At 41.4% G+C, this 15,280-nt stretch overlaps 1 protein-coding gene across 5 annotated transcripts in view; it reads right to left on the reverse strand.

Moving 5' to 3' along the window:
- Positions 1 to 2,620: 2,620 nt before the first annotated feature.
- Positions 2,621 to 15,280, reverse strand: part of TEK (TEK receptor tyrosine kinase) — a 125,125-nt gene continuing 112,465 nt past the window's right edge. For all 5 annotated transcript variants that reach the window (XM_032137824.1, XM_032137825.2, XM_032137826.2 and 2 more), the window contains 5 exons: positions 15,174 to 15,244; positions 14,111 to 14,151; positions 12,797 to 12,893; positions 4,485 to 4,584; positions 2,621 to 3,641 (listed from right to left, as the gene is read on the reverse strand). In XM_032137824.1, coding sequence (XP_031993715.1) covers positions 3,567 to 3,641; positions 4,485 to 4,584; positions 12,797 to 12,893; positions 14,111 to 14,151; positions 15,174 to 15,244 — 384 coding nt within the window. In that variant the 3' untranslated portion in view covers positions 2,621 to 3,566. The remainder of the gene's footprint in view (positions 3,642 to 4,484; positions 4,585 to 12,796; positions 12,894 to 14,110; positions 14,152 to 15,173; positions 15,245 to 15,280) is intronic.

Consider the following 15,280-nt stretch of genomic DNA (forward strand, 5'->3'; position numbering starts at 1 on the left):
AATAGGTAACTATTGATACTCATAATGGCAAAATGAGAACTGAAGGGCTGACATTAGTTAAAAAAAGAAAAAACCTTTGAATCTTGAAAACCTTCAAATGCATTTGATGCATTACATTCTTTAGAAAATATTTTTAAGCAAACCCATGCACTCCATCTATGCTAACTTCTTCTTGATCTAAATGTCTTATTAACTATGTGTCATATTCCCTAACTAAGCCAAATAATGGAGCCAGGTATCTTTTGTTCCTTACAAAAGACAATATCACTATATCTCCATTATTATGCTCCACTGTATTGCTGCATATCCTGTAATGGGCCCTTGCACTCCCTCTGGGTTGTTTTGGTATGTGAATAGTTGTATTTATTTATTTATTCTTTTTTTTGTGGGATGATAAATACTGCTATCTCCTAGTATGCCCTCTTGGTGATGACATGCTGGACTGATATTTCAATGGCTTTTCATTCATGTTTCCACGTAGTTAAGTGTTATGTGAGTAGCCTGTATTTTGCTCTGTGTCTTTGCTGGAATATGCTGTTAGGAATAAAGAATGTTCAGGATGAATTCAGTTGCCTAGTTGTAATTCCTGAATACATAAGAATATGTAAAGTTTGTGCAGCATGTAGAACTACAATACGTCCTCAATGTTCTTGATAGGTTCTTAAGTGAAATGATGTACTGTATGCTACAGACACTTAACTCTTGTTTCTTTTTTATTATACTTTAAGCTCTGGGGTACATGTGCAGAATGTGCAGGTTACGCAGGTATACACGTGCCATGGTGGTTTGCTGCACCCATCAACCTGCCATCTACATTAGGTACTTCTAATGCTAGCCCTTCTCAAGAGAGGCCTCCACCCCTGAGATGCCCTGCTGTGTGATGCCCCGCCACATCCCCCCATGTCCATGTGTTCTCACTGTTCAACTCCCACTTGTGAGTGAGAACATGTGGTGTTTGGTTTTCTGTTGTGTTAGTTTGCTGGGAATGGTTTCCAGCTGCATCCATGTCCCTCCAAAGGTCATGAACTCATCCTTTTTTATGACTGCATAGTTTTCCATGGTGTATATGTGCCACATTTCCTTTATCCAGTCAATTATTGATGAGCATTTGGGTTGGTTACAAGTCTTTCCTACTGTGAACAGTACCACAATAAACATACGTGTGCATGTGTCTTTATAGTAGAATGATTTATAATCCTTTGGGTATATACCCAGTAATGGGATGGCTGGGTCAAATGGTATTTCTGGTTCTAGATCCTTGAGGAATCTCCACACTGTCTTCCACAATGGTTGAACTAATTTACACTTTCAGCAGCAGTGTAAAAGCATTATTTCTCCACATCCTTTCCAGCATCTGTTGTTTCCTGACCTTTTAATGATTACCATTCTAACTGGCATGAGATGGTATCTCATTGTGGTTTTGATGTGCATTTCTCTCATGACCAGTGATGATGTGCTTTTTTTTTCATGTTTGTTGGCTGTATAAATGTCTTCTTTTGAGAAGTGTCTGTTCATATCCTTTGCCCACTTTTTGATGGGGTTGTTTTTTTCTTGTAAATATGTTTGAGTTCTTTGTAGATTCTGGATGTTAGCCCTTTGTCAGATGGATGGATTGCAGAAATTTTCTCCCATTCTGTAGGTTGCCTGTTCACTCTGATGATAGTTTATTTTGCTGTGCAGAAGCTCTTTAGTTTGATTAGATGCCATTTGTCAATTTTGGCTTTTGTTGCCATTGCTTTTGGTGTTTGTTTTAGTCATGAAGTCTTTGCCCATGCCTATGTCCTGAATGGTATTGCCCAGGTTTTCTTCTAGGGTTTTTATGGTTTTAGATCTTATGTTTAAGTCTTTAATCCATCTTGAGTTAATTTTTGTATAAGGTGTAAGGAAGGGATCCAGTTTTCTGCATACGGCTAGCCAGTTTTCCTAACATCATTTGTTAAATAGGGAATCCTTTCCCCATTGCTTTTGTCAGGTTTGTCAAAGATCAGATGGTTGTAGATATGTGGTGTTATTCCTGAGGCCTCTGTTCTGTTCCATTGGTCTATAAATCTGTTTTGGTACCAGTACCATGCTGTTTTGGTTACTGTAGCCTTGTAGTATAGTTTGAAGTCAGGTAGCATGATACATCCAATTTTGTTCTTTTTGCTTAGGACTGTCTTGGCTATGCAGGCTCTTTTTTGGTTCCTATGAAATTTAAAGCAGTTTTTTCCAATTCTATGAAAATAGTCAATAGTAGCTTGATGGGGATAGCATCTTGTTTCTATCAATTACCCTATGGTGAAATTGGTTTCATTATATAGTACTGCAGTTTCCACGAACCTGTCAGTGACATTAAGTGAGGACTATACTCTATTTATTTAATATTGTAACACAATTAAAAGGAATTCCAATTCTAAGCCCTTGGTTCACACTGGAACACTCCCAAAGGTATACTGCCTGTTGCAAGAAAAAGAAATAGGCAGTAGAACACTTCTAGGAGACCTTTTCAATCTGATGAGCTTCAGATTCTGTATCTGGTGGAGTATACTCTCACTACTCTATGTGCTAGGGATGGATAATTTAAAGCATTTCTCTTTAAAGTATAATAAGGACATGTGGCAATAGCTATGAGACACACTCCTGGATGAGACGTGAGTAGGCAAGACATTTATTCACTCATGATATATCAGTGCAAAGTGTGCCTACAGTATACAAGGTAAGCTCACAACTCATCAAAACTAAAACTTTTTACAATGTGCAGTACATGTAGGGATATTAATGCAATATATAAATGTCACATGTCTCCCAAATGTCACCCAGGCTTTCTGTTATTTCTTAAAATATGCAAGTCAATGTTACCAGAGAAAAGAAAAGAAAATCCCATTATTTTATCTTAAACTTATGTATACTTCTCTAAAGATTCTTAGGCTTGTAAGCAATGAGATTTAAGTATATTTTTAGATGTTAGCATTCTGGACTGACTTGCAGGCTGTGGAAACACAAGACAGAGTTGTCACATGACTAAATGAAATGGGACTGGCTGCTACAGGTGAGGGATAAAATTGAGAGAGAAGACTCTGATTTATATCACTTAGATTTTTCAGCTTCTTAAATATTAACCTATGTCTTGTTAGAATTCGTATATTTCTCTCACTTAACCTGTACTATCAGGGTCATTGTTAGGTTTATTAACAATATTTTACTTTGACACAGCAAAACATTTAATAGCATTCAATATAAAGGTAAATATCAAAATATCTAGGAGAATAATGAGTTATGCATTATACTAATTGTACTCACGCCTTCCTATGAAGTCAACATTTTTAAAAAAATATATTATTGCATATGAAACCACAAACAGGCATTCTGATTTCAGCCCATTCTTAAAACAGTATATACAGTCCTATTAGAGTCAGAGCATACTATATAGACCCACGCACGGGATCTATAGTGGTGAAGGTCCCAGGTGTACAGCACATATGTACACTTCTGTATCACATCTCTTGGCAGAGGCATGTTTTCTCAGCAGGTGTCAAGGGTCTCCCATGCCAGTGAAAGGGAAACAGAGGGTATACAGATGTTCTGTCCTAGGCCGCTTCTTCAGCAGAACAGTCAATTCCTGCATAAGTAAACTTCTCATAAAGCGTGGTATTCACGTAGGTCTGGAAGAATGAGAATGGTTCAGAGACATAGGCTGCTTTGATTCCACCTCTGCCAGTGGCAGTTACAGCAATACCTTGGTTTTCTTAGTTTGTTTCAACTCAAATACTAAGCACTTGGGGGATACTTTTCTGTCCTCAGTCCCTCTGTTGTATTTGATGACTTTCTTCCTAAAATGCATCCCCTTGCCTTTTGCAAGTAAGATTTCCTACTGTATCCCCAGTTTCTGAGCTTGCCTTTCTCGCAGTGTCTTATTGGTTCCTCCTAATGTGCTCAGCTTCTCTAGGGTTCCTTCCTCTGTGTGAATCTCATTTTCACATCTCTCTGTGTGATCTCACCTGCATCTCAAGTTGAATTACCATTTGGGTTTTGATGACTATTTCTTTAAACTATATTTACTTTTCTTTTGACTCCCAGATGGGTACAGCCAACTTACTTCTAGAAATTTTTATGGAGTTCCTGACCCTCCTCATAGTAACCTGCAGGTCAGGCTCTGTTGTCTACTTGCTGTGTGTCCTTGGTCAAGTCACCCACTTCTGAGTCTGTTTCTTCATCTATAAAATTAAAGGGTCAGGCTATATGACTAAAATTCCTTCAAGCTCTAATAGGCTAATTATGTATGTTATTCTAGTGTGTACGTGACTATATCTTGTATAGAAATCTTATTTCCCCCCAAAATTGTAACTTCTTCAAAGTTGCGGGGGTGGGGGGGACGTCCTTTATTTCTATAATACTTAGGGCCATGCCAAGAAGAACTTCTTCGATTGTTTCAATGTTTTTCATGAACCACCCTGGGCACATCAGGAATTCCAATTAAAGATCTCCTGCCTGATTTTAATACTCACCTTTCGTTCCTCTAACATTCTGTTTAAGGACACCAATATCTGGGCAAATGATGGCCTCTCGTAAGGCTTCTCCCGCCAGCACTGTCTCATTAGATCATACCTTTGAAAGCAAAGAATTAAAGGGTTAATTCTATAACTGCTTCAGTCCTGGGCACGGCAGGAAAAGAGAGGAGAGAATGAAGCCGCCCAATGCATGGTTATGAAGCTTAACCAAAGTACAGCAGCTACGCAGTTTCTACTAGGCCTCCCACCTCCCTAGGGCAGTCCCATTTCAACTCCCCATAGATTTAGTTCCTGCCCTCCGTACTGTTTCCACCGGATCTTGGTCTCAGCTATTACAATCATCTAGAAAGAACTGGGTATGTGTCTACAGCAGCATTTGCCTTGGAGTGCTACATATTTCAAAATGTTAGTGTCTCTTAAAGGGCCCATGCTCAAACTTGTAAAATGCCACCCATTGTATCCCCCTTTAAGAGGCAGGACTTTTAGAAGCACTGTCATTAAAAACAAAAAAACGCCTGTTTAACCAGGTGCTATGGACTGAATGTTCATGCCACCCAAAAATCATGTGTTGAAACCATGTGATGGTGTTTGAAGGTAGATCCTTTGGGAGGTGATTAGGTCATGATGGTAGAACCCTCATGAATGGGATTCGTGCCCTTACAGAAAAGGCCTCAAAGAGCTCTTTTGCCCCTAGTGCCACGTGAGGACACAGCAGAAAGATGGCCATCTATGAGCCAGGAAATGGCTCACGGCCACCAAATGTGCCAGCACTTTGATCTTGGATTTCCCAGCCTTCAGAACTGTGAGAAATACATCTCTGTTGCTTATAAGCCACCAAGTTTATGGTATGTTGTTACAGCGGCCGGAAATGACTAAGACAACAGGTTTAACACAAAGTTTCCAACTTAATTGACCACAGAACTCCTTTCCCCTCATATCATGTATTTATATCTTGCACAACACGTGAACGTAGTTTGGGAAACACTGACCTAAGACAGTGCTTTCTCAGTTGTGCTCAGAACTACTCGTGTTATTAAAATGCAGAATTCTGGAACCTGCCCTAAATTTATAGAATCAATGACTGACAGTGGGGACCAAGAGCCCACATGCTGAGCAAATGACTCTGGGGAACCTATGTGCATGGAAGGCTATCGACCATTGGTTTAGGGTGTCACAGATCCCAGAACAGCTTATACTTTAACATACGTTTCTTGAAGACTAAAAAATCTCACCCCTTATGAAGTGATCTCAAAAGGTGGAATTTTAGGGACTATGTCTAGTGATGGTCCAACTATGTCCAGGTTTTTCCAGGATGGTATGTATGCTTCTTGCTCCAGTGAGATAAACACCCTCCTTCACTCTTAGAAGTAGCCCCATTTAGACAATAAATTATTTGCTCAACCTAGAGCCTTGCAGTCTTCAAACATGCCAGTTAGCTTCTACCATGGATAGTTCTGGGAATGCTGGTATCACTACAGTTCATTATTCTTGCCCTTGGAATAAATCTTACTTTTGAAAGTAATCTTAGCAGAAGCAAGGTTCTAGGCAAGAAAATGTATCTTTATTTTTTTATTATTATACTTTAAGTTCTGGGATACATGTGAAGAACGTGCAGGTTTGTTACATATGTATACAAGTGCCATGGTGGTTTGCTGCACCCATCAACCTGTCATCTACATTAGGTATTTCTCCTAATGCTATCCCTCCCCTAGCTCCCACCCCCCAACAGGTGTGTGATGTTCCCCTCCCTGTGTCCATGTGTTCTCATCCTTAAACTCCAACTTATGAGTGAGAACATGCAATGTTTGGTCTTCTGTTCTTGTGCTAGTTTCCTGAGAATGATGGTTTCCAGCTTCATCCATGTCTGTCCAAAGGACAAGAACTTATCCTTTCTTGTGGCTGCATAGTATTCCATGGTGTATATGTGCCACATTTTCTTTATCCAGTCTATCATTGATGGGCATTTGGGTTGGTTCCAAGTCTTTGCTATTGTGAACAGTGCTGCAGTAAACATACGTGTGCATGTGTCTTTATAGTAGAATGATTTATAATCCTTTGGGTATATTCCCAGTAATGGGATTGCTGGGTCAAATGGTATTTCTAATTCTAGATCCCTGAGGAATCGCCACACTGTCTTCCACAATGGTTGAACTAATTTACACTCCCACCAACAATGTAAAAGTGTTCCTATTTCTCCATATTCTCTCCAGCAGCTGTTGTTTCCTGACTTTTTAATGATTGCTATTCTAACTGGTGTGAAATGGCATCTCATTGTGGTTTTGATTTGCATTTCTCTAATGTCCTGTGATGATGAGCTTTTTTCATGTTTGTTGGCTGCATAAATGTCTTCTTTTGAGAAGTGTCTGTCCATATCTTTTGCCCACTTTTTGATGGGGTTGTTTTTTTCTTGTAAATTTGTTGAAGTGCTTTGTAGATTCTGGATATTAGCCCCTTGTCAGATGGATAGGTTGCAAAAATTTTCTCCCATTCTATAGGTTGCCTGGTCACTCTGATGATAGTTTATTCTGCTGTGCAGAAACTCTTTAGTTTGATTAGATCCCATTTGTCAATTTGTTGCCATTGCTTTTGGTGTTTTAGTCATGAAGTCTTTGCCCATGCCTGTGTCCTGAATGGTATTGCCCAGGTTTTCTTCTAGGGTTTTTATGGTTTTAGATCTTATGTTTAAGTCTTTAATCCATCTCGAGTTAATTTTTGTATAAGGTGTAAGGAAGGAGTCCAATTTCAGTTTTCTGCATATGGCTAGCCAGTTTTCCCAACACCATTTATTAAATAGGGAATCCTTTCCCCATTGCTTCTGTCAGGTTTGTCAAAGATCAGATGGTCGTAAATGTGTGGTGTTATTCCTGAGGCCTCTGTCCTGTTCCTTTGGTCTATATATCTGTTTTGGTACCAGTACCATCCTGTTTTGGTTATTGTAGCCGTGTAGTATAGTTGAAGTCAGGTAGCTTGATGCCTCCAGTTTTGTTCTTTTTGCTTAGGATTGTCTTGGCTATGCAGGCTCTTTTTTGGTTCCATATGAAATTTAAAGCAGTTTTATCTAATTCTGTGAAGAAAGTCAATGGTAGCTTGATGGAGATAAGATTGAATCTATAAATGACTTTGGGCAGCCATTTTCACAATGTTGATTCTTCCTATCCATGAGCAGGGAATGTTTTTCCATTTGTTTGTGTCCTCTCTTATTTCCTTGAGCAGTAGTTTGTAGTTCTCCTTGAAGAGGTCCTTCACGTCCCTTGTAAGTTGGATTCCTAGATATTTTATTGTCTTTGTAGCAGTTGTGAATGAGAATTCACTCATGGTTTGGATCTCTGTCTGCTATTGGTGTATAGGAATGCTTGTGATTTTTGCACATTGATTTTGTATCCTGAGACTTTGCTGAAGTTGCTTATCAGCTTAAAGAGATTTTGGGCTGAGATGACGAGGTTTTCTAGATATACAATCATGTCATCTGCAAACAGAGACAGTTTGACTTCCTGTCTTCCTATTTGAATGCCCTTTCTTTCTTTCTCTTGCCTGATTGCCCTGGCCAGAACTTTCAATCCTATGTTGAATAGGAGGGGCGAGAGAGGGCATCCTTGTCTTATGCCGGTTTTCAAAGGGAATGCTTCCAGCTTTTGTCCATTCAGTGTGATACTGGCTGTGGGTTTGTCATAAATAGCTCTTAATATTTTGAGATACGTTCCATCAATACCTAGTTTACTGAGAATGTTTAGCCTGAGGGGGTGTTGAATTTCCTTGAAGGCTTTTCTGCATCTATTGAGATAATCACGTGGGTTTTTTCATTGGTTCTGTTTAGATGCTGGATTACGTTTATTGATTTGCGTATGTTGAACCAACCTTGCATCCCAAGGATGAAGCCCACTCGATCATGGTGGATAAGCTTTTTGATGTGCTGCTGGATTCTGTTTCCCAGTATTTTATTGAGAATTTTCACATCAATGTTCATCAGGGATATTGGCCTGAAGTTTTCTTTTTTGTTGTGTCTTTGCCAGGTTTGCGTATCAGGATGATGCTGACCTCATAAAATGAGTTAGGAAAGATCCCTCTTTTTCTACTGTTTGAAATAGTTGCAGAAGGAATGGTACCAGCTCTTCTTTGTATCTCTGGTAGAATTCGGCTGTGGATCCGTCTGGTCCTGGACTTTTTTTGCTTGGTAAGCTATTAATTACTGCCTCAATTTCAGAACTTGTTATTGGTCTATTCAGGGATTCGACTTTTTCCTGGTTTAGACATAGGAGGATGTATGTGTCCAGGAATTTATCCCTTTCTTCTAGATTTTCTAGTTTATTTTCATAGAGGTGTTTATAGTATTCTCTGATGGTAGTTTGTATTTCTGTGGGATCGGTGGTGATATCCCCCTTTATCATTTTTTGTTGCATCTATTTGATTCTTCTCTCTTTTCTTCATTAGTCTGGCTAGCGGTCTATTTTGTTGATCTTTTAAAAAAACCAGCTCCTGGATTCATTGATTTTTTGAAGGGTTTTTCATGTCTCTGTCTCCTTCAGTGCTGCTCTGATCTTAGTTATTTCTTGCCTTCTGCTAGTTTTTGAATTTGTTTGCTGTTGCTTCTGTAGTTCTTTTAATTGTGATGTTAGAGTGTCAATTTTAGATCTTTCCTGCTTTCTCTTGTGGGCATTTAGAGCTATAAATTTCCCTCTGCACACTGCTTTAAATGTGTCCCAGAGATTCTGGTATGTTGTGTCTTTGTTCTCACTGGTTTCAGAAAACATCTTTATTTCTGCCTTCATTTCGTTATTTACCCAGTAGTCATTCAGGAGCAGGTTGTTCAGCTTCCATGTAGTTGTGTGGTTTTGAGTGAGTTTCTTAATCCTGAGTTCTAATTTGACTGCACTGTGGTCTAAGAAACTGTTTGTTATGATTTCCGTTCTTTAGCTTTTGCTTAGGAATGTTTTACTTCCAGTTATGTGGTCAAATTTTTAAGTGTGATGAGGTGCTGAGAAGAATGTATATTCTATTGATTTGGGGTGGAGAGTTCTGTAGATATCTATTAGGTCTACTTTGTCCAGAGCTGAATTCAAGTCCTGAATATCCTTGTTAATCTTCTGTCTCGTTGATCTGTCTAACATTGACAGTGGGGTGTTAGACTCCCACACAGTAATAGTGGGAGACTTAAAGTCTCCTTGTAGGTCTCTAAGAACTTGCTTTAAGAATCTGGGTGCTCCTGTATTGGGTGCATATATATTTAAGATAGTTAGCTGTTCTTGGTGCATTGATCCCTTTACCATTATGTAATGCCCTTCTTTGTCTCTTTTGATCTTTGTTGGTTTAAAGTCTGTTTTATCAGAGACTAGGATTGCAACCCCTGCTTTTTTTTTTATTGCTTTCCATTTGCTTGGTAAATATGCCTCTGTCCCTTTATTTTGAGCCTATGTGTCTTTGCACGTTAGATAGGTCTCCTGAATACAGCACACCAATGCATCTTAATATTATAATGTGTGAATTTGATCCTGTCATTATGATGCACTAGCTGGTTATTTTTCCCATTAGTTGATGGAGTTTTCTTTGTAGTGTCGATGATCTTTCTTTAGATTTTGGTATGTTCTTGCTGTGGCTGGTTCCAGGTTTTCCTTTCCATGTTTAGTGCTTCCTTCAGGAGCTCTTGTAAGGTACACCTGGTGGTGACAAAATATGTCAGCATTTGCTTGTCTGTAAAGGATTTATTTCTCCTTCACTTACGTAGCTTACTTTGGTTGGATATGAAATTCTCGGTTGAAAATTCTTCTCTTAAGAATGTTGAACACTGGCCCCCACTCTCTTCTGGCTCGTAGGGTTTCTACAGAGAGGTCCACTGTTAGTCTGTTTGACTTCCCTTTGTGGGTAACCTGACCTTTCTCTCTGGCTGCCCTTAACATTTTTTCTTTCATTTCAACCTTGGTGAATCTGAGGATTGTGTGTCTTGGGGTTGCTCTTCTCAAGGAGTATCTTTGTGGTGGTCTCTGTATTTCCTGAATTTGAATGTTGGCCTGTCTTGCTAGGTTGGGGAAGTTCTCTTGGGTAATATCCTGAAGAGTGTTTTCCAGCTTGGTTCCATTCTCCCCGTCACTTTCAGGTTTGGTCTTTTCACATAGTCTCATATTTCTTGGAGGCTTTGTTCATTCCTTTTCACTCTTTTTTCTCTAATCTTGTCTTCATGCTTTAAGTTTATCTTCAATATCTGATATCCTTTCTTCCACTTGATCCATTCAGCTATTGATACTTGCGTATGCTTCATGAAGTATTCGTGCTGTGATTTTTAGCTCCATCAGGTCATGTATGTTCTTCTCTAAACTGGTTATTCTAGTTGCAATTCATCTAACCTTTTTTCAAGGTCCTTAGCTTCCTTGCATTGGGTTAGAACATGCTCCTTTAGCTTGAAGGAGTCTGTTATTACCCACCTTCTGAAGACTACTGTCAGTTTGTCAAACTCATTCGTCCAGTTTTGTTCCCTTGCTGGCAAGGAGTTGTGATCCTTTGGAGGAGGAGAGGCATTCTGGTTTTTGGAATTTTCAGCGTTTTTGCACTGGTTTCTCTCCATCTTCGTGGATTTATCTACCTTCAGATGGGGTTTTGGTGTGGAGGTCCTTTTTGTTGATGTTGATACTATTCCTTTCTGTTACTTTTCCTTCTAATAGTCAGGCCCCTGTACTAAAGGTCTGCTGGAGTTGGCTGGAGGGTCCACTCCAGACCCTGTCTGCCTGGATATCACTAGCAGAGGCTGCAGAACAGCAAAGATTGCTGCCTGGGTTCGTCCCAGAGGGGCACCTGCCAGATGCCAGCCAGAGCTGTCCTGTATGAAGTGTCTTGTCGACCCCTACTGGGAGATGTCTCCCAGTCAGAGAGCACAGGGGTCGGGTCAGGGACCCACTTGAGGAGGCAGTCTGTCCCTTAGCAGAGCTCAAGTGCTGTGCTGGGAGATCCACTGCTCTCTTCAGAGCTGGCAGGCAGGAACGTTTAAGTCTGCTGAAGCTACACCAACAGCCACAGCCACCCCTACCACTAGGTGCTTTGTCCCACGGAGATGGGAGCTTTATCTATAAGCCCCTGACTGGGGCTGCTGCCTTTCTTTCAGAGATGCCCTGCCCAGGTAGGAAGAATCTAGAGAGGCAGTCTGGCTACAGTGGCTTTGAGGAGCAGCGCAGAGATGCCCTGCCCAGATAGGAAGAATCTAGAGAGGCAGTCTGGCTACAGTGGCTTTGAGGAGCAGCGCAGAGATGCCCTGCCCAGATAGGAAGAATCTAGAGAGGCAGTCTGGCTACAGTGGCTTTGAGGAACGGCGGTGGGCTCCACCCAGTTCGAACTTCCCTGTGGCTTTGTTTACATTGTGAGGGGAAACCGCCTACTCAAGCCTCAGTAATGGCAGATGCCTCTCCCCTCACCAAGCTGGAGCATCCCAGGTCAACTTCATACTGCTGTGCTTGCAGCGAGAATTTCAAGCCAGTGGATCTTAGCTTGATGGGCTCCACTGAGCTAGACCACTTGGCTCCCTGGCTTCAGCCCCTTTCCAGGGGAGTGTTCCAGGTGCCACTGGGGTATGAAAAGAAACTCCTGCAGCTAGCTTGGTGTCTGCCCAAATGGCCACCCAGTTTGGTGCTTGCAACCCACGGCCCTGTTGGCATAGGCACTAGAGGGAATCTCCTGGTCTGCGGGTTGCAAACACTGTGGGAAAAGCTTAGTATCTGGGCTGGAATGCACCATTCCTCATGGCACAGTCCCTCCTTCGCTAGGAAGGGAGTTCCTCGACCCCGTGCACTTCCCAGGTGAGGCTTCAGCTCACCCTCCATGGGCTGCACCCACTGTCTAACCAGTCCCTATGAGATGAGCCGGGTACCTCAGTTGGAAATGCAGAAATCACTTGCCTTCTGCGTTGATCTTGCTGAGAGTTGCACACTGGAGCTGTTCCTATTCAGCCATCTTGCCAGCCCGAAAATGTATCGTTCTTAATGAATAGCTTTGAAATCTTTATCCCCAAGAATAGTGTTGTATGTTTAATGAAAAACTTCACGAATTTGTTTCAGAGCTTTTCTGCATTTGTTGCCCTTCCTCATTTCAACCTTCCCAAGAGTCATTAAATTCCTCCTAAATTTTTATGCCTGTAAAGCTAATACTCCTTGTGGATTACATAACAGTATTAGTATTAGGAACCCCTCCCCTTTTATTCACCTATTTGGGATCTCTGTGTGTAGGTGTTTGTGTATATGTATATACCAGCTGACTTTGCTAGAGTCAGCTGGCCCCAGAAACACACAGGGGGAAGGTAAGACAAAATAGCCCCAGGATGAGGCCTGACTTACACCTCATCATCACAGTTCAGGGGCTTCTCCAGTCTGTAGCCCTGGGGCAGCTTCTCGTAGAGTTCTGCACAAGTCATCCCGCAGTAGGGTGTGCCTCCTGGAAGACAAACAGTGCCACTCTAAGTCCTCTCTGGCATGAAAAGCAATGCTTCCTGTCCAGGGGTTCTAAATCTAAGGGGCCAGGAGGAAGACATGGTATGTCAAGGGAGGGTGAGCATCCTGCATGCCTCCCTTGGCAAACTCACCGCACATCAAAGCTGGGCTTACACCATAGACTACGCGAAAGCATGATCATTGCTTCAGAGGAAGGAACCACCACAGGCTTCCTTAGTGCCTGTTCTCTTCCCTAAGTCTCCCCACACAGAGCACATCTATTATACCAATAAGATTAACCTTTTTTTCTGATTGGCAGTCCATAGTTTTATAACTCATATTTTATCAGTTATAGTTATGGCCAGTTTTAATTATAAAAGCAATGCATGTTTATTGTAGAACAGATTTTTTAATTTTAAGTTCTGAGATACATGTGCCATGGTGGTTTGCTGCACCTATCGACCCATCATCTAGGTTTTAAGCCCCACATACATTAGGTATTTGTCCTAATGCTCTCCCTCCCCTTGTCCCCTACCGTCTGACAGGCCCCAGTGTGTGATGTTATCCTCCCTGTGCCCATGTGTTCCCATTGTTCAACCCCCACTTATGAGTGACAGCATGTGGTGTTTGGTTTTCTATTCCTGTGTTAGTTTGCTGAGGATGATGGTTTCTAGCTTCATCCATGGTCCTGCAAAGGACATGAAGTCATTCTTTTTTATGGCTGCATAATATTCCATGGTGTATATGTGCCATATTAAAAAGCATGAAGAATAAATGTTATTACCTTTCTGTGTAGTACCTTCCAGTTTTTTAAAATATGCAATATTGATAAAACTAGGATCAGCGTATACATGAAATTGTTACATATTTTCTGGCATGTATATTTTCACATGCTATTAAATGGCTTTCAAAAATGTGACTTTTAATAGCTGCATAATCGAAGAGTTTTAGAGAAGTTAACTTGGCAACTTGTACAAGCAGAGCCAATATATAATGAAGTTCATGGCCTCCAGGTCATTAGTGTTAAATATGACATTAGGTATAGGGCTTTTAAAAAGAAAAATGTGGGAATGAATACACTATGTTTCCATTGCCAAGTCACATCTGGTAGAACCACATACAAATGGTGTCCTGTGGAATTATGCAGCAAGGGAGTGCTAGAGGGGTCCACTCCCCTTGCCTAGAGTCTCACCTGGTAGATAGATACACATAGATACTCACCTAAGCTAACAATCTCCCATAGTAACACACCATAGGACCATCTGCAGGAGGGACAAGTGTGAAACCAACAATCAATCAGCAGAGTCACCACTCATTTTCCTGCCCCAAAAGCCAGGGAGACCCACCCTTTCTGAGAAAAGGAGATGTTAAATGTCTACATCCTAGGATAGGCCCTTGCACACAGTGTAGGTTTCTCTCCTCGTAGCTCAATGGAAGGGTTACAACAAAGAAACAGTGTTCACTTTGCCAAAGCCCCCAAATCACTTTAACTAGAGACTACAAGGTGGTACTGTCCAAAACAGATGAAATTTGTTTTGGAGCTTGACAGATCTGAGTTAAATCCAACTGAGTTAAATCCAATCTGCCACCCAATACTTATGTGACCTGGAAAAAGTTGTAGAACCTCTTGGGACCTCTTAGTGTATTCTTCCAAAAGTGGGGACAATAATCCCTGCCTCAAAATTATGCAGAGAAACATAAAAAGCACCTTGCACACAGTGAGGACACAGCAATTGCCCGCCCCTTCCTCAGCCCCAGACATCAGCAAAACCCCTTGGACAAGTCACCACCAGCCTCGGGGCCTTGGTTTTTCCTCCTGGAAATGGGGTACAAGGCAAGATGACCTAAATCTCAAGCCAATCCTTCCTTCCACCGCCAGCCTCTGATGCATCACTGCAGGCTGCGAGCAGAGACGACCCTCACTGGCTGGCCTTATTTTGTCCCCAGCAGCTATTCTGGGTTGCTTCCTCTGATCTAGGTCTGGGAGAGGAGCCACAGGAAGGCTGGTATGTCCCTTCTTCCTGTTGAGTCCGAGAATTCGCAACTTGAAGCACATGCAGAATACACAGCTTCAGCATGCAGAGGGAAACCCAAAACCTGCCACCAGTGATTCTGCACTCTGGAAACTGTCTACTCTGCGGCTTTATTCTGTCATTTCCTGAGCTTTTTGGTTACCTTTGTTCCCGAGAGGTACAGGACATTTCTGTTTCTTTTTAAAACCTCTGTCAAATGTATATGTTTCTGGGAGGGAAAGAAATCCCTTGGCAATAAGCAGCTTACTCACACATCACTGTTGGTTGTATACACACTGTAATTCAGCGACTCGATGGCCATCCAGCGCACTGGGAGCCTTCCCTGGAGAGAACAAAGTGAGATGTCACTTAAGTGGGA

Source organism: Hylobates moloch, unplaced genomic scaffold (assembly GCF_009828535.3).
Source record: "Hylobates moloch isolate HMO894 unplaced genomic scaffold, HMol_V3 SCAFFOLD_19, whole genome shotgun sequence".
Taxonomy (NCBI): Eukaryota; Metazoa; Chordata; class Mammalia; order Primates; family Hylobatidae; genus Hylobates; species Hylobates moloch.